Raw genomic sequence first — 17,615 nt, forward strand, 5'->3', positions numbered from 1 at the left:
CCAAGGCTTTGCCCCAGGAGCTGTGTTAGCCCTGAGGCTGAGCTGCCCCCACAGTGTTGCCCCTGCTGCTGTTGGCTCACCCTCTTTAAGAGGCCTCCTCTGAGAGAGAGAGACAAAGAGACAGACAGAGAGACAGACAGGGAGACAGAGATAGAGGGAGAAGGAGAGAGGGTGCACAGGGCAGGCACTAGGGCTCTACTCTAGGAGGCAGAACAGAAGAGGAGCCCAGCTCAGGCCTCCCACTCCCCTTCGGGCCGACAGGTCAGAACAGGACCTGGAGAAGCAATGCTACTTCCCCCAGATTGCCACTTACCAGCGGACAGAACTCCATAACCAGCAGGTAGGGGGTCACCTCAGCACACTGGGCCAGGCACTGAAGCAGGTTGCTGTGCTGTAGGGCCCTAGAAGAGCCCACGGGCATCAGAGTTGGAGGGCAGGAGAGGGCACAGCCAGGCCCCAGCACAGCCCTTCCCTCCCCATAACCCCCCCCCCCCCCGTGCTGGTCCCCTGCCCCGCCCCTCCCCCACCACACCACCCACCTGTAGGGCTGCGCCTCCTCCAAGAACTGCATCTGCTCCTGCACACTGGCGCTGGCCTTCAGCTCCTTCACCACCACCTGCGCGCCACTGACGCCCGAGTGCACCTCCCCCAAGAATACCTGCCAGATGTGACAGGCATCACCAGGGCCCCTTCCAGTCTCCACAGGAAAGGCCGGTTGGTTCCCAGGGCCTCAGATGGCCGTACAGCTCCCCACCAAAGCCCTGGCTAGAACGCTCAGCCCTGTCCACCTGCAAGGCTTCCCTTCTCTCACCCTCTGGGGTCCACAGCGGGGAAAGGTCCGGGTGCATGGTCCAGCCTAGCGTGCATGAGAGAGAGTCCCCGCCCACACCCTGCCACTGCCAGCCCCTGAGGTCTCCTCACCTTTCCAAACCAGCCATGGCCGATCTCCTTTAGGTACAGGAGGCTGTGCCGGCCCAGGTCCGCAGACTTGAGAAGTCGCACTGCGGCAGAACCGAACCGGAGACTCAGGAACTGCTTAGCCCCAACTCCTTCCCTCCCAGGCTCCCCGGGGTGCCCCAGGGAGCTTCCCCAACTCCCTCAGCCAGGCTTGAGGGCAAAGGCCATCATCTCAGGCTCTGGTGGCTGCTGTCAGCTGAGCCGTAGATCTCAGCCTCCATCCAGGCTTGTTTCTGACCAAGCCCGGGGAAGGGTGCCCAGACAGCAGGGCCTGGGAAGCAGTCTGGATGAGGCAAGAAGCCCCGGCCCACCCCCTAGCCCTGCCACAGGCTGGCATTCAAACAGCAGTCACACCAAAGCCGCCTTTGTTGGGGGCTGCTTGGCACAGCCCTGTACGGGACACACTGGACCCATTCTCCCTGTAGGCCAGGCTGGGTGAAGTCAGTGGAGTAGAAGGGCCAGCGTGGGCACGGAGGGACAGGCCTTAGTGCACCCACTTAAGGCCCCTCAGATTCTCTGAATTCTGCTCCCACGCCGATAGTCTAGCAGGGCCCAAGGGAAGGCCGCAGCCCTCGGGGACTAAGAGACTGAAGGAATGTCGGCTTTGTGCCCAATTCATGGGAGAGTCTCACTGGGCCCTGTGTCCTAGGACTTATGCCCTGAACCCCAGTCTGGCTGGATGCCTGCCTCCCACCCTGGGGTCTCTAGGACCTCAGTTATCCCGAAGCAGGCTGAGGGTCCTGACAGCGGGATCCAGGGCAAGGTGAGGGCGGGAGAATGCCTGTATGTTAGGAGTTAGAGGCAGCGGCAGAGGCTTGGGGAGGCTGACCCATCTTCACTCCAAATTTCTTCCTCCCTGAAGGAAGATGCCCCACAGAGCTGAACAGTGGGGAATGCACCTCTGCCCTCTCGGTGTCTCTGCGGGACCCCGTCCTCTCTCTCCCAGGAGTAGGGGCCAGTAGGATCTGGGGGGGACGTGTCTCACACACACCCTTGCCTCTGGACTCACAGGTCCAGACCCAGTTCAGGGTGCAAGGCTTCTAGCCAGCTCCCACTCCCCCACTCACGGTCTACAGCTAGGAGATGCCCAGGGCCTCCAGGAAGGTCCAGACCCGTGTATGGCCAAGGCTGCCTGCCTCGTGCTAAGGAAAGCTGCAGGCCTCTGAGCCGCTGGATAAATGTGTTCATGACATGGGCCTTCGTGCCTGGATCCTGACTGGACTTTTGGACTCTCCCCTACGAGACTCAACGGGCCACAGGGGCATGCAGCAGTGTTGGGCCAGGCTGGTGGCTAGAGGGCCTATCTAAGCTTCTATGGGCTCAAACCGGTTCTGAGAGCCCGAGCCTTTGGTGCAGGCTGGGCCCTTGATGGAAAGAATTGTGTTGAGAGCCTGGTTGAGGCACGGAGAGTGGCCAGCGTTTCGCCACAGTTAAGGAGGCATTAGGGCCAGGGACATGCTCAGCCTGACAGTCTCCTCAGCATCACTGGAGGCATCAGATGGACAAGGCACAGCCCTCGGCTAGACATGCATACTGCAAAGGCCCAAGAGCCGACTGTGGTAGAGGTGGCCATAGTCCCAGGCACCCACCTTGATGAGGGCATTTGCCTGTCACACCCAGAGCAAGGAGACCAGAGGGAACTAACCTAGGAGGAGAGGCTCTGGGAGGAAGGCAAACAAGAGGGGCAGGCAGAGGGCAAGGGCGCCCCAGGAAGAGGCCCTGCTTAGGCATCCTCTCTTTGCTGTGTGGGCAGACCCTGTTTGGCAGAGACAATGAGGCCATGTTCCTCCAGGGTTGGGCACAAGGGAGCAGAGTCTGGGGTTAAGCAGAGACAGGCACATAATCCCAAAGCCAGAGTGCTAGGCCACCTATGCACAGCAGCCCCTTGGGTGGAGAAATGACAGACACAGGCCACCACTCTCAAGGCTGCTGAAAGCTGGCCCTCAGGTCCAGGAGGAGGGTCCACGCACCATCCAATATAGCCCAGCCTGAGATGCCTCGGCCTCTCACTGCATATATCCCGTGTCCCCACCCCACACTGTACCCGCTTCAGGCTTCCACGCCCTGCCGACCCCAAGACACAATGGAGTGGAGAAGACAGGCCCACTCACCTGAGCGACCCGGCTGCTTAGCCATCGGCAGGGAGACCTCCGTGAGGGGCAGGACATACACATCGGGGCCGTTCTGCGCAGCTGCAGCCGGGGAGCCCTGCTCCGAGAAGTCGGCCACATACTCATCCCCTTCAGCATTCTCAAACTCCTGCAGGTTGGGCCAGCGCAGGTGGATGGTCAGGCCACACGGGGTCAGCGAGGCACAGCAGGCTATGCTATGAAAGGCCCGTTTCCCCAGTGCTCAACCGGACTAAAAATGGGATGGTCACTGCACACCTGTCCATAGGCTCCGACTCCTCGGGAACACCATCCCATGAGGAGCCAAAGGCCTCAGCCAAAGGTGGGGCTGGCAGCCTAGGCTGAGTCCTGCCTGGGGGGAGGGCTAGAGATAGGGTTCAAGGGGCAGAGGCAGAGCTGCCCTTCACAGAGGCTGTCACAGTCCCGACAGGGCTTGGAACAGATTTACAGACGAGAGTGGGGGGTGGGGGTGGGGGCTCCATTGCACCTCCCTGGGAAAAGTAAACAGTGTCCTATCCCTAGCTGGACAGGAAGCAAGGAACCCAGGGACCTGATTGACGAAACCCCCACACACCCCACCCCTGCTCTGTCTAGATCACATTCTGAGCAGAGTTAGTCTGGGATGGGCCACGGCCACGAAGGGGTGGCCCCATGTCCCTGGTGGCTAGCCCAGGTCTGCTCTATGGGCACAAAGCCACTGACACCTGTGGCAACTCTCCCTCTCCAGAGCCCAGGCGACCCCCTTAGACTGTCCTCTGCCCCACACACCTGAGCCTGCGATGCCCACCTCCCCCTCAGGATCAGCCATTACCTTCCCTTGCCACTGCCAGAGAGCCAGCCGGGTTCCCCCAGCACAGCGGGAGATCAGATAGCATAGCGTGAGCATCATCGGGCTGTCTGCCCCTGCCCAGGGCAGCCCCAGCAACAGGGAGCCCACTGAGGAAGCAGGAGGCAGTGACCCTCCAATCAAGGCACACTGGCCCCGGAATGTTCTGGGCACCATGCTCCCGAGGAGGTGAGAAGGGTACGGGTGGGAGGGGCTGTGGTGAGTCCCTGTGTGGGGCTTTGTTCTCAGGGCCCGAGGAAGGGCCTTGCTACACAATGGCCGCCTAAGCCTCACCCTGGGCTCCCACCCCCACCTCAGCAACCTCTCAGAGTCCTCTTTCCTTGACTGTCCAGCCTGCTGGGTGCTTGTGGTCAGGAGACTTGTCCCCTGGGGTAGGGGCACCAGGGCAGGGAAAACCTGCAAGGGTGGGGCGGGGGGCCGTTACCACACTGCTGCTTAGGCACTCAGCTCCCTGGTCTGGCTGGGGTCTGGGCATTTGGTGCAGGTTACCAGATAGGAGGTACCCCAGATACAGATGGGCACGCACTGTGCTTGACCACAAGCCCTCCTCCCACCCTGACCTCCTGTCCAGCCTGCCACCCCACGTGGGTGCGGGAATTACCAGAGCTCTGTCCAGGCCTTAATGTGCTGACAGGCAAGGCCACAGCCCCCGCAGCCCGCAGTGGCGCCTCCTCTCAGGGAGAGGGGCGCTTAGCTTCATGCTTTCTGCCCTGCCTTCCTGCTTAGAGCCACAGTGTGAGAGGAGTGGGCACAGAAAGATGGAAAGAGGAAAGATGCTGGGGTGTGCCTTCATCTTCATCACTAGAGTGGAGGCCTCCACTGAGAAGTCTATCCTCCTAGGGAGACTGCAGTGAAGGCACAGGACCTTCAGCGGACACGCCACAAAGAGTGTGGCTGCCGTGGCTGCAAACAGGTGCCCTTGTTCCTGGAGCTCCCAAGTGATGATGTGGGCACCAGGGAAGCTGTCTGTGTGGCTTCGCTTTCCCTCTGCCTCAGTGAGGCAGGGCTGCCTCTTCGCTGTGAGTCAGAATGCTCTAATGAACCCCTAAAGGCTCCCTGACATCATCTCAGCTTCCCTAGACCTGGACAGGCCTGACATGGTGCTAGGATGGGACAGCGTGAGGCCATGTCTACAAAGGGGGGCCCTAGATGAGGGACAGGGGATGGGGCCCCAGGAGCCGCCAGTAGAGAGGATACCAGACAAGGGGTTCAGTTGGTCCCCAGGAAGCTCCAGAAAAACCAGCCACCATGGCAGCCCCAAGATAGAGGGGACCTGGGGGTGGGGGGGGTAGACACAACACCCCTTGCAGCTCTTATGCAAGGTCCTCACCTTGAACCCAATGCCGCCCTTCTTACAGCACAGACAGGCCAACATGAGGACGATGACAGTGAGAAGCCCAGAGAAGGACACAGCCACCACAGCGAGGGATGATGACCAGGACAGCTCACTGAGTGGGGCACCGTCTGCAAGGAAGCAGAGCACAGATGTCTCACCTCGGCCTTGGCATGTGACCCCTTGCTCTGCTCCTGCGCCTGGACACGGCCTCCAGCCAACCGACCCAGGAAAGGTGGTGGCCAGAGCTAGTGAAGTGGCCGGTGTGGGCTCTGCCCCCAACCCCAAAGCCCATGGACGCCTCTCTGTGACATCAGGGTCTTAGGCCATACAGGGACGCACTATCATGGCTGGGGAGATGGCTCGGCAGTTCAGAGCACTGGCTGCTCTTCCAGAGGACTTGGGTCCAGTTTTCAGCACCCACACAGTGGCTCACTAACACCAAATCCAGGGGATCAAATGCCCTTTTCTGAACTCCACTACACACACACACACACACACACACACACACACACACACACACACACACACGGCACACAGACATGCATTCAGGGGGGAAAAACAGCCACGCACTCGAATTTTTACTTAAGAAAAATAAGATCCACCCTTGTGTTTCCAGACTCCACTCACACCACTCAGCTCACTGTGGGGGTGAAAGGCCACTGAGGGCCCTGGAAGTCGAGGGACATCAAAGCAGTAATTCTCCTGCAGGCACTAAGGAGTTGTCCGGCTTCTGCTGGGGAACAAAGTGCCCTCATCTGGTCCTCCCAAGTCCCTTGGGGCTGCTTCTGACCTGGGAGAGCAGGTCCTTTTTTAGCCCCTGATCCCAATGAGGTGAGGAAGCCAAGGTGCTCAGGACAGCAGAACACAACCCCAGCCCCTCACGCTGAGCATCCAAAGCGGGGAGCGGGGGGCACGGGGGAAGCCAGCTCTGGCGTCTCCAGCTGGCTTCTGGGGCCAGCCCAGGGTGCCCACTGGCTTGAGAATAGCTCTGCCTCCTGAGCCTGCCGTTCCTCAGCATTCAGGCTCCGAGTCACCCTTTGTCCTCAGAGGTCTTCTCTATCCAATCCTCTGATAACCTACAGCACCCCGGCTCCTGTGGGTGCTGAGTCTCTGCAGCATTAGCCACCAAGGCGGCGGCAGTACACACTCGGGCATACCCCAGCTCAGCGAGGATGAGGCCATGGGGCTTCTGGCTAACAATGCATCTGGGAGGGCTGCCTGGAGGAAGTGGGGGCCTGAGGGTCCAAGAGGAACAGGGGCGCTTGTGAATACTTCCTACCTCACACCTAGAGGGGAGAGGGTCCTTGCGATCCAGGCCGGGCTAAGGAACAAGGGGGCAGGGGCAGCTGGCGAGGCGGGACGTGGTGACACCATGCCAGGGTAAACAGCCAGAAGCTAAAAGTCCATAGAAGGCAATCACATTGATGGGACCAGCCCCCATCCTGAGCCAGTGGCCTAGACAGGCACGGTTCCGGGCATGCCTGCCACATATGTGCTTTTTACACACGTGGTCCTACATGTATGCGTGTCAAATACTCCCACCTTATGCAAGTGGTACTGCGTGTCACATGAATGTAAGCATGGAGTCCATCATATGTCTGACACAGGAGTGAGCACCCTTCTGCATCTCCAGGAAACAGTGAGCCCCCTGTGGAGGACGCTGTTGCCATGGTAAGCCATCTCTCCTCTCTCCTTCTGGTGTGGCTATGGCATCAGACCCTCCCCTCCCACGCCCACTGCTACCTGCATTCATGGGCCCACCTGATGGCGCTGAGGCCTGGGGCTGGCATCCAGTACCTCAGTCCATTCCTTGCTGAGTCCCTGGGCTGCACGGGCATGTGCCAGGTAGAAGCCACCCCGGAAAGGGCAGAGCTCAGCTTGCACTGCAGCCCTCGACCTGACTGCTCGTCAAGGCCACTGGCTTTTCTGTGGGTCTCCTCAGACCTGCAGCAGGCCCTGGCCACAGAGGGTTGTGGCGAGAGATGCTCTGCAGGCCTGTGGGAGGCGTGGAGGTCCCTGTGCTCACAGATAAACACTGGGGAAACCGGGAATGTAGCACAGAGGGTTGTCCCCTCAAAGGAAGGTATGCGTAGCCCCAGAGCTGGCACCCAATGTGGGGCTCAGCCCTCAGAGAAGGTAAGAACATTTTCCTTAAATAAAAGCAGTGGGTAGGGGGCCAGTCCTCTCACGCTAGGAGCTGGGACACTGAGCGAACTAACATGGGCTTGCCTCGATCCTCTGAGACAAAGCATTTTGTATAGTTACTGGAATGTTTGCTAAGACCCAGGGGGGCAGAATGATCAGAGCAAAAGCTTTTCTACAACTTTACCCAAGTGGCTAAAATTTAATCCTTAATTTCCTGAACAAAGAACCTCTGATACTAATAATTGGAAACACATAGACATTAATGTAAAAAGAACCCATGAAAAGGGGGGGATCCCTGTTAATTAGCTGGACATGGTGGCGCACGCCTGTAATCCCAGCACTCGGGAGGCAGAGGCAGGCGGATCTCTGTGAGTTCGAGGCCAGCCTGGTCTACAAAGTGAGTCCAGGACAGCCAGGGCTACACAGAGAAACCCTGTCTCGGAAACCCGCCCACCCCCAAAATCCCTGTCAATTATTTTTCAAGCAGGACCACACCTTGGGTCGTTCGGAGGAACTCAGGTGATGCTCATCCCCAACCTTAGAGGGAGAAACGGGTCTTCAAACCCAGACTCCGCAGTTCATCTAAGTTGGGGTAGCAGTTTACTGGGTGGCCTGAGGGGAGATCAGAGTATTCCCATCACGGTGGGTAGGTGGGTAGCTCTGGAGGCCCAGTTCACACATCCTCACCCAAAGTGGGTGTCCTGAAGGAAGGCTGAGGCCTGATGTGAACTTAGCATGTGGAGGGCAGAGATGCCTTGAGAACGGTGCCCAGCCTCACCTGACAGACAGGGAGTGTCGCAGAAGGTCTGGGTGTGCAGGGCGTGCAACAGAGGGAGGAAATGCCGGGGTGAGGTCCTTAAGGGCGCAGTCTAGTAAACGGGACGCGCACGAGGAGCTTGGGACAGAACCCTGCCTACAATTGGGCTTTGCTGATTTTGAAGTTTTCACCTAAAATTATTTTGGGCACAGCCTGAGAGTCTCTTACATCAGACTGTCTGAGAAATGTAGTAAACTAGAACCTTCCAGCAAGTTCTTCCCCCATGGAACTATTATGCTGTGATAGCGTTCACACGTCTGTGTCCTTTACAGTCCTTCTGAGTGCCCTGTTATGGGGTGGGGGGGAGTCTTCCTCGAGCTCAGAATTAAAATTGCACTTAATTTTATGTACCTTATGTAAGTAGCCTTGGGTTTTAAACCCTTAGAAGTTAATGACTATTGTTAATAAAATAGGTTTTGTTTGTTTGTTTTAGTTTTGAGCTTGCCTTGGTCTGCCACAAATGATCAGACCCGAGGGGGCTCACGAGAGCCTGTCCCCTATTGGGGGCGAATTTTACCCAGAATGCCAAGCACACTTAGCAGTGGTGATTCTCACACCAGCTTGACCTCTGGGACTCAGGCTGTGACTGTGTGCTCTGGGTGCACTAAAGTCGTGCACCGGTGCCACCCCCTAACCAGTCGGCTGGAAGAGCTGCCCCAGGCATGAGGCCTGGGGGCTCAAGGAAAACCCCATCCTGTCACAGCTGGAACTCGACTTTGTCAAATGGCTCTTCGCTTGTTTCCTTTCTTTTTTGTTTTTGTTTTTCGTTTTTTTTGTTTGTTTGTTTGTTTGGTTTGGTTTGGTTTGGTTTGGTTTTTCAAGACAGGGTTTCTCTGTGTAGCCTTGGCTGTCCTGGACTCACTTTGTAGACCAGGCTGGCCTCGAACTCACAGTGATCCACCTGCCTCTGCCTCCCGAGTGCTGGGATTACAGGCGTGCGCCACCACGCCCAGCTCATGTTTCCTTTCTAAGACTCCCAACACAACTAAGAGCTGACCACAGCCCGGCTCATATGAGCAAACAATTTAAAGGAGTTTGCAATTTATAGAATATTAATTATGTTACTGAAATCTCTTGTGAAACAACACCACCAAATAGTAAGACAGCAAATTAAAAAAATAAAAACAAGGCCGGGCATGGTGGTGTATGCCTTTAATCCCAGCACTCAGGAGGCAGAGGCAGGTGGATCGCTGTGAGTTTGAGGCCAACTTGGTCTACAAAGCGAGTCCAGGACAGCCAAGGTTACACAGAAAAACCCTGTCTCAAAACACCAAAAAATAAAAAATAAATAAATAAATAAAAACACCCACATGCACCCACCTAAGTCCCCACATGCTATACAGCATTAAGTCATGCTAACTTTAAAGCTTCTCACTTTGGAGGATGCCCTAAAGCACTTTGCCCTAAAGGAGACACAACTGAAAGTATTTGTTAATGCCGGGCATGGTGGCGCACACCTGGAGGCAGAAGCAGGCGGATCGCTGTGAGTTCGAGGCCAGCCTGATCTACAAAAAGCGAGTCTAGGACAGCCAAGGCTGCACAGAGAAACCCTGTCTCCAAAAAAAAAAAAAAAAAAAAAAGTATTTGTTAACAGAAAGAGGTTCTAACATCAGGGTGGGGCTATGCTGTGTCTTTCCAGGAAAGGAGCCCAGTCCCGGATGGCTCCCACTCAATGCATCCAACCCGGACAGCATCCAGGAGACCACCGGACAAACGACGCGTCTTCAGATAGACCACAAACCCATCAAGGGGAGATGTCCCAAGAGGAAGAATAAGCCAGTAACTTAGGGAGACATCAAGGACACAATACCAGTGACCTGAAAATGATGCTAATTCTCAGCTTTTCACTGCAGAATCCAAATGCTTTTTGTCAGGGGGATAAAAGGCAGGCCTGTGACAGGACATAATAAGATGTTGTTTTCAGTCTTTTTTTATTACCAGTCCCAAGAGTGACTGCTGGTGTACAAAGAAATATGGCCTGTATCGTTAGTGAAACGACTAATATCACAGCAAACATATAAGCAGAAATTAGTCAAGAGACGATAGAATTGGGAACCACGTTTGTACAAGACAGAGCTACTGCAGATCATTTGCTGTTCGAGCCTCACGGTGTTTGTCAACAGTTTCCTGGCATGCGATGCTTGCATGTGTCAGATTGCGCTCATAGTGTTGATGAGCTAATGATCCGCATGCAGAGATAAACAAGATCTCTCGTGGCCTTCCACCGGCCATCGTGGTTAAGATGGCTGCCCCCTTTCGTCGGGCCTCTGTTAGCTGTTTGTATGACTCTGTTATGCTAGCCTGTGTTAGTTAGAACGTGCAGGCAACGAGGCCTCTAGAACAGCCTCTTCTATTCAAGAAATAAAAAGGAAAGCGGGGCTCAGTGGCACACGCCCCTGCTGCCAGCACTCGGGGAGTCAGAAACTGGCGGATGGCTGTGAGTTCAAGGTCAGCCTGGTCTACCAACAGGGTCTAGGTCAGCCTGGTCTAGGACAACAGGGCTACACAGAGAAACCCTGTTCACCAGGACTCTGAGAGCACAGATGGAAACCCAGCTTGGCCACACTGACTGGACCTCCCCGCCCACCTGAGGATCAGGCCAACCACCCACTCCAAACCTACACATTGATAAAACCGTACGTGGCTTTGTTGTTCCTCCAGCATCTCAGGGAGTGTGTAAAAGCATCGGTCACATCCAGATCTTGGCTCTGTGAGGTCATCAGCGCCTCCTACACAATCCTATGCTAGTCCTCGCCGGGAGAGGCCCACCTCATGGGCACCCCCACCCCTGGCCATCCCCCACAGGCACATCCTCCATGCCTCCTCACAGGGTGGGCTGGGGGTGGGGGGTTTCCAGAATTCAGTACCCAACAGTGTGCGTGCAGGCCCCAAAACACTTCAGTCAAGAATTCTGTCTGGCAATCTTGCCTACTTGCACCCAAACCTACCGCCACACAGACCCCCCCAGGGCAGCCATGTTTGTGTTGCTTCCTTGCCTCTGAAGTGGCCTATGCCCCGGAAGTTGGGCAATGCCGCTACCCTCAGGACATGAGTTCTCACTCCTTGTCTGTTGTTTTTGGTTTCGGTTTTGTTGTTGTTCTTTGTTTTGTTTTGTTTGTTTCTCTGTGTGGCCCTGGCTGTCCTGGATCTTGCCCTGTAGACCAGGCTGGCCTGGAACTCACAGAGATTAGCCTGCCTCTGCCTCCCAAGAGCTAGGATCAAACACTTGTGCCACCACCCAGAACTCATCTGCTATTTGTGTCAGCCTCCCAACTTCCTAGATTCTCAGGGAATTGAGCCATGTTGAGGTAGTGACTGGCTTTGTGTGTCAGGACTCTCAGGTTTGGTGGGAGTGCACCTGCAGTTGGTGGGGTGACCCCAAAGCTGCCCACCTGCTCCTCCCTCAGGCCTGCAGCTGTGTCACCAAGCCTGGCCAAAGAGACTTTGCAGATGATCTTCTCACAGCCTCCAGGGATGACTCCTCTACTCTTGGTGTCTGCCAACAGAAGTGACTTTAACCTTCTGACCCTAATTGTCAGGGAAGCGAATAAAAGCAAACACAACGGCCCTTCTAGCTGGTACCATCTCCGGTGAGGCAAGCCAGAGGTAGCACTTGCCTCAGATTCCCCTGCCTGCCAGGTGACACAGGACAGGCCACATGAGGAGGAGAAGGTACCCATAAACAGGAAGGCAGGCCTTGCCAGCAGGGCAGGTCTCTGAGGGCCCTGGTTGGCTCACAGTGTGATGGGTAAGGCTGGCTGGTGGCCAGTGCTGACGATGGGCCTCGCCCACCGCTCCCTTCTTTTTGAATGCTAGGCAGACAGACATTCTATGCCACTGCCTGGAAGGTTCTGGGCAGAACAGTTGGCCTTTCAGGTCACACGCACATTAGCTGGGCCAGACTAACCCCTCAAGCCCCCACATTCATCATGTGCTCAGCCACTGTCCTGCCCTGGGAACATGGGGACCAGCTGAGGTGAAAGCAGGAGCGGGAAGGGCCAAGGCCAGGCGGGGAGGACAGGGAGGCCCCTGCAGTGTGGTGAGAGCCCCCGAGAGCGAAGGCTTTCCATCTGGTTGTGTCTTCCCAGGTAGCCCTGCTTGTCCAGCTCTGCCCACGTGGTCCTGCCCCGACCTGTGAGTCCCTGTCCAAACCCACGTCTACACTTTTGAGGAGCCCAGGGTCCAGACTATCTGGGGGCCAACTGGCCGCCTGGGTCTCTTTGTTGTACTCAATTTAGGTCACGGCCGATGGCCTACTCCTGCCACCAGGTGGCGATCCCTGGAAATGTTACAGTGTTGGTTGAGCGGTGTCAAGAGCTTCCCAAGGACTTGGTAGGGGTGTGGAGGAACCAGGGGGCCACTTGAGGCTGGATGCGATCCCCGGCATCTAATGTATGGGCAGACTAGAGAGGTGGCCTGCTGGAGGGCAAAGATTGAGGACACGAGTTTGGTGTGCAGCATCCGACACACAGTCCTCCCTAGGCCGCTGGGAAGTGACTGCCCTTGTACCAGCTGTGCCGGGCTTCCGCCCACCTGTGTGGTGACCTGCTGTAGTAGCCATTCTGTCATGCCTGATGCCTCTGGGCACCCCATGCCGTAGCCTTGTCGCCAAACACCCTGGGTCTGGTTCGAAGGCACAATGCCTTCAGAGCAGTAAGGAAAGGTAGGGACCCCACAAAAGTGGCATCTGGCTCCCAGAACTCAGTCCCTGATCTGACAGGTCCCTCTGAGGGCCCCCAGGGAGGGGCGGTGCTCCCAGGCCTGCAGGTGGGCAGTGCTCCCAGGCCTGCACGTGGTCAGGGGCTGGTGGCTTAAGCTAGCTGCTGAGCCAGCCCGGTGATGCCCCCACTCATGGCTCCATGAAAGGGGTTTTGGGGTACACTTTAACTGTCACCTCAGGGCCCTCAGTCACTGTGGTTGTCTCTCTCCATCCATTCCAGGGTCTCCCTGAAGAAAAGTGTACAAAGGGCTGTTTAGCCACTGGAGTCTCCATGCATTTTCACAGGTGACGGAGAGGCTCCTGGTCAGAGAGGAGATGAGCGCCCACCTGCCCTCTATGGGATGGGTTGACCTAAGGCCAGCAAATATGAGTCCACCAGCCAGGAAGCCCTCCAGGCAGGAAGGGCAGGTGAGTCAGAGGCTGGGTCCCAGAACACACCGAGTCTGCTTCTTCCCACCACAAGGCCTCGGCCTCCCTGACCTGAGAGTGAGGGGCCTACCACACTGCTCTGAATAGGTGATGGAAACATGTCTCCTGGGCCTGATCTACACCCGTCTCCCCACAGGGAAAACCCCGCTGCCTCACCTGAGGACGAAGCCTAGGTTGGTCCCCCTGGGCCCTGGGCCAGTTCTCCTAAGAGGGGGCTACCCCTCCCTTACCACTCTTGAGTGCAGCCCCAGGCAGCAGGGGCACGGGGGAAGGGAGGGGGGAGGCTTGACTTGGGGCCAGAACCCCAAGCCACAAGAACAACAAGGGGGCTGCGCATGGATGTTTAGGATGCGGATGATGGGAGCGCACAGACGAAGGGCGTGGCCACCCACCCACCCACAAGACGAGGAGGCTGGTGTGGTAGCCTGTGGGGAAAGGCACATCTTGCTACTGGAGTCTTGACTTTCTGGCCCTTGACCTCCAGGGTCTGAAGAAGCTGCCGCCAGCCATCAAGCAGGCCCGGGTGCGTCAGGCACAGTGTGAGGCCTGGGCACAGATTGAGCCACTCTCTTTCACACAGCAGAGCATGCCTAGAGTGAGCACCAGCCAGCTGAGGGGAGCCAAAGCATGCCTCCTCCTCCTCCTCCTGCTCCTCCTCCTGCTCCTCCTCCTGCTCCTCCTCCGGCCTTATGCCACCCTCACACTGGGGCAGGTGCTAGGGGACCAGAGAAGGAAGAGCATCTGAGAGCTCTGGAATTCTTTAGAAGTGGTTGCCGGCATCTGTCCTACCTACCCAGGGACAAGGGGCTGTTCCTCCAGTGACACAAGACTTCCATGCCCACCCACATGAGGTGAAGCACTCCTCCCGCCCCGCCCGCAGTAGCAGATCTGTCTTCTTCAGTGACATGAAAGTCCCGCACAGTGATGAGGCTCTTGCCTGTAGTGATGCAAGGCTCCCTTCTGTAGTGAGGACTCTGGAATTTTGGTTTCTTTTTCTTTTTTTCCCCGAGACAGGATTTCTCTGTGTAGCCTTGGCTGTCCTGGACTCGCTTTGTAGACCAGGCTGGCCTCAAACTCACAGTGATCCACCTGCCTCTGCCTCCCTGAGTGCTGGGATTAAAGGCGTGCGCCACCACGCCTGGCCCGGAATTTTGGTTTCTTTAAAAAAACACAGCAACATTATATGTTTTTGCTTTTTTTTTTGGCAGGGTTTCTCTGTGTAGCTTTGGCTGTCCTGGACTCCCTCTGTAGACCAGGCTAGCCTGGAGAAGACCAAGATTGCCCAAAGGAGCTCAACACCCCTAGTCAGCAGGAAGCAGCCTAGTGATAGCGCCGCCACCCCCTTTCCCTCCAACCTTTTTTTTCCTCCTATTTGGTGTTGGGGGTGAAAAGGATGGAGAAGGGTGAAAGAGAAAGGAGCCCACAAAGTAGCAGATGCCGGCTCCACCCCTCCAGTGACATGAGGTTGACTTCCTATGACATCAGGACCTGCTGTGACCACAGGTTGACTTCCTATGACATCAGGACTTTGTCCAGTAACACAGTCTCTCTTCCAATGATGCAAGGCTCCCCTCCAGTGACACAAGGCTCCCCTGCTGTGACACAAGGCTCCCCTCCAGTGACACAAGGCTCCCCTGCTGTGACACAAGGCTCCCCTCCAGTGACACAAGGCTCCCCTGCTGTGACACAAGGCTCCTCTCCAGTGACACAAGGCTCCCCTCCAGTGACACAAGGCTCCCCTCCAGCGACACAAGGCTCCCCTGCTGTGACACAAGACTCCCCTCCAGTGACACAAGGCTCCCCTCCAGTGACACAAGGCTCCCCTCCAGTGACACAAGGCTCCCCTCCAGTGACACAAGGCTCCCCTCCAGTGACACAAGGCTCCCCTCCAGTGACACAAGACTCCCCTCCAGTGACACAAGGCTCCCCTCCAGTGACGCAAGGCTCCCCTCCAGTGACGCAAGACTCCCCTCCAGTGACGCAAGGCTCCCCTCCAGTGATGCAAGGCTCTCCTCCAGTGACGCAAGGCTCCCCTCCAGTGATGCAAGGCTCCCCTCCAGTGACGCAAGGCTCCCCTCCAGTGATGCAAGACTCCCCTCCAGTGATACAAGGCTCCCCTCCAGTGACACCAGGCTCCCCTCCAGTGACACAAGACTCCCCTCAGTGACACAAGGCTCCCCTGCTGTGACACAAGGCTCCAGTGACACAAGGCTTCCCTCCAGTGACACAAGGCTCCCCTCCAGTGACACAAGACTCCCCTCCAGTGACGCAAGGCTCCCTCCAGTGACACAAGGCTCCCCTGCTGTGACACAAGGCTCCCCTCTAGTGACACCAGGCTCCCCTCCAGTGACACAAGGCTCCCCTCCAGTGACACAAGGCTCCCCTGCTGTGACACAAGGCTCCCCTCCAGTGACACAAGGCTCCCCTGCTGTGACACAAGGCTCTCCTCTAGTGACACCACGCTCCCCTCCAGTGACACAAGACTCCCCTCAGTGACACAAGGCTCCCCTGCTGTGACACAAGGCTCCCCTCCAGTGTCACTATTAGTGACAGTATCTCCTTCAACATGAGACCACCCTCAATAACATGCGGAGCCTTGCCAATGATCCGGGGCCTCCCCTCCTCTTTGCCTTGTGTGGCCTCAGTAACTAGGATCCCCTGACATAGACTCAGCCTGGACCACAGCCTAAAGTATTCCTCTAAGTACCCCCAAAGTGGGTGTGGATAAGAAAATCAGCAGATGAGAGCTGGAGCTAAGGGGGCCCTTCATTCAGCCCCTGAAAAGAGGGTGTGCACATGGTCACCCTCAGGGTTTGGAGGTGAACCCTGGATTCTCACCATGAAGTGACACCACAGTCTGTGGGTTGCAGAGGATGGAAGGACTGAGGTCAGAGTACCCCACACTCATCCTGCCCCCTGCTGCAGAGGCAGGAAGTCACACCCTTTAAAAAGGACGGAAGGCTATAGGATAGGGAGCTTGCTTTGTCACATGACACAGCTGCCATTCAAGAGGATCAAATGGGGAACCGCCAGAATCAGTCTAAAGCAGAGGAGCCAGCATGTGGTGCGGGATTGGCTGTCGGAGCCTCCTACGCCTGACTGTCCAGCACGCCTAAGTCAATCACACAACAAATACAATATTGGAGGCAGGGCACAGGGCGTTCGGCAGCACTGGGGGTGACCCGGGGCCTCATGCATGCTCACTGGGTGCTATTCCACTGAGCCACACCTCAGCTCAGCTTCCTCAAGGAAGATGGAATGTTTTAAACTAAAAATCACAGAAGCAGGGGCTGGAGAGATGGCCCAGAGGTTAAGAGCCCTGTCTGCTCTTCCAGAGATCCTGAGTTCAATTTCCAGCAACCACATGGTGGCTCACAGCCATCTATAATGAGATCTGGTGCCCTCTTCTGGCCTGCAGGTGTACATGCAGGCAAAACACTGTATACATAATAACATTTTAAAAATCACGCCAGGTGTGGTAGCATAAACCTTTAATCCCAGCAACTCAGGAGGCAGAAACTGCATGGCTTCATTCCACGTGTGTCTCATGTTGGCAACCGGGAGCCAGGCGTGGTGGCACACGCCTTTAATCCTAGCACTCAGGAGGCAGAGGCAGGTGGATCTCTGTGAGTTCAAGGCCAGCCTGGTCTACAAAGCAAGTCCAGGACAGCCAGGGCTACACAGAGAAACCCTGGAGAGATGGCTCAGGGTTAAGAGCACTGCCTGCTCTTCCAAACAACCCGGGTTCAATTCCCAGCACCCACATGGCAGCTCACAACTATCTGTAACTCCAAGATCTGACACCCCCACATCAACACACATAAATTAAAATAAAATAAAACATTAAAAACAAAACAAAAAACAGGGCTATGTAACTTACATCAAACACCCAGAGCTAACCCTGCCAACCCTGTCTTTAAAGAAGCCAAGAATGGCATCCAAATCCCTACCTTAGGGTCTCAGAGCAGCACTGTGCACACTCCACGCCTGTGACATTCAAACCGCAGGGGTTGGTGCCTCAGCCAATCTGTCCCTCTGCCATTGTCCTAAGGCCTCAGCCTGGAGTACAGCTGGCTTCCATGCCCCTCTCTGGAGGCCATAGACACCTGCCCCTGCCCAGGCCTTTTCTTAGGCCCAGAACCTGGACCTTTTGCCAGACAATGACACCCCCATGACCACCAGACATGAAGCCCATGTGGGCTCCATGGCTCCTCTAGGACACTGGCCGTGTCCTT

The 17,615-nt window shown here is 56.4% G+C and overlaps 1 protein-coding gene across 2 annotated transcripts in view; it reads right to left on the reverse strand.

The window, feature by feature from the left end:
• Aatk (apoptosis associated tyrosine kinase) overlaps positions 1-17,615 on the reverse strand; it is a 35,693-nt gene that overhangs the window by 7,336 nt on the left and 10,742 nt on the right. For both annotated transcript variants that reach the window (XM_051159183.1, XM_051159182.1), the window contains exons 2-6: positions 5,264-5,397; positions 3,069-3,216; positions 922-1,001; positions 540-658; positions 314-401 (exon numbers count right to left, since the gene is read on the reverse strand). In XM_051159183.1, the coding sequence (XP_051015140.1) occupies positions 314-401; positions 540-658; positions 922-1,001; positions 3,069-3,216; positions 5,264-5,397 (569 nt within the window). The remainder of the gene's footprint in view (positions 1-313; positions 402-539; positions 659-921; positions 1,002-3,068; positions 3,217-5,263; positions 5,398-17,615) is intronic.

The sequence above is a fragment of the Acomys russatus genome, chromosome 16, assembly GCF_903995435.1.
Source record: "Acomys russatus chromosome 16, mAcoRus1.1, whole genome shotgun sequence".
Taxonomy (NCBI): domain Eukaryota; kingdom Metazoa; phylum Chordata; class Mammalia; order Rodentia; family Muridae; genus Acomys; species Acomys russatus.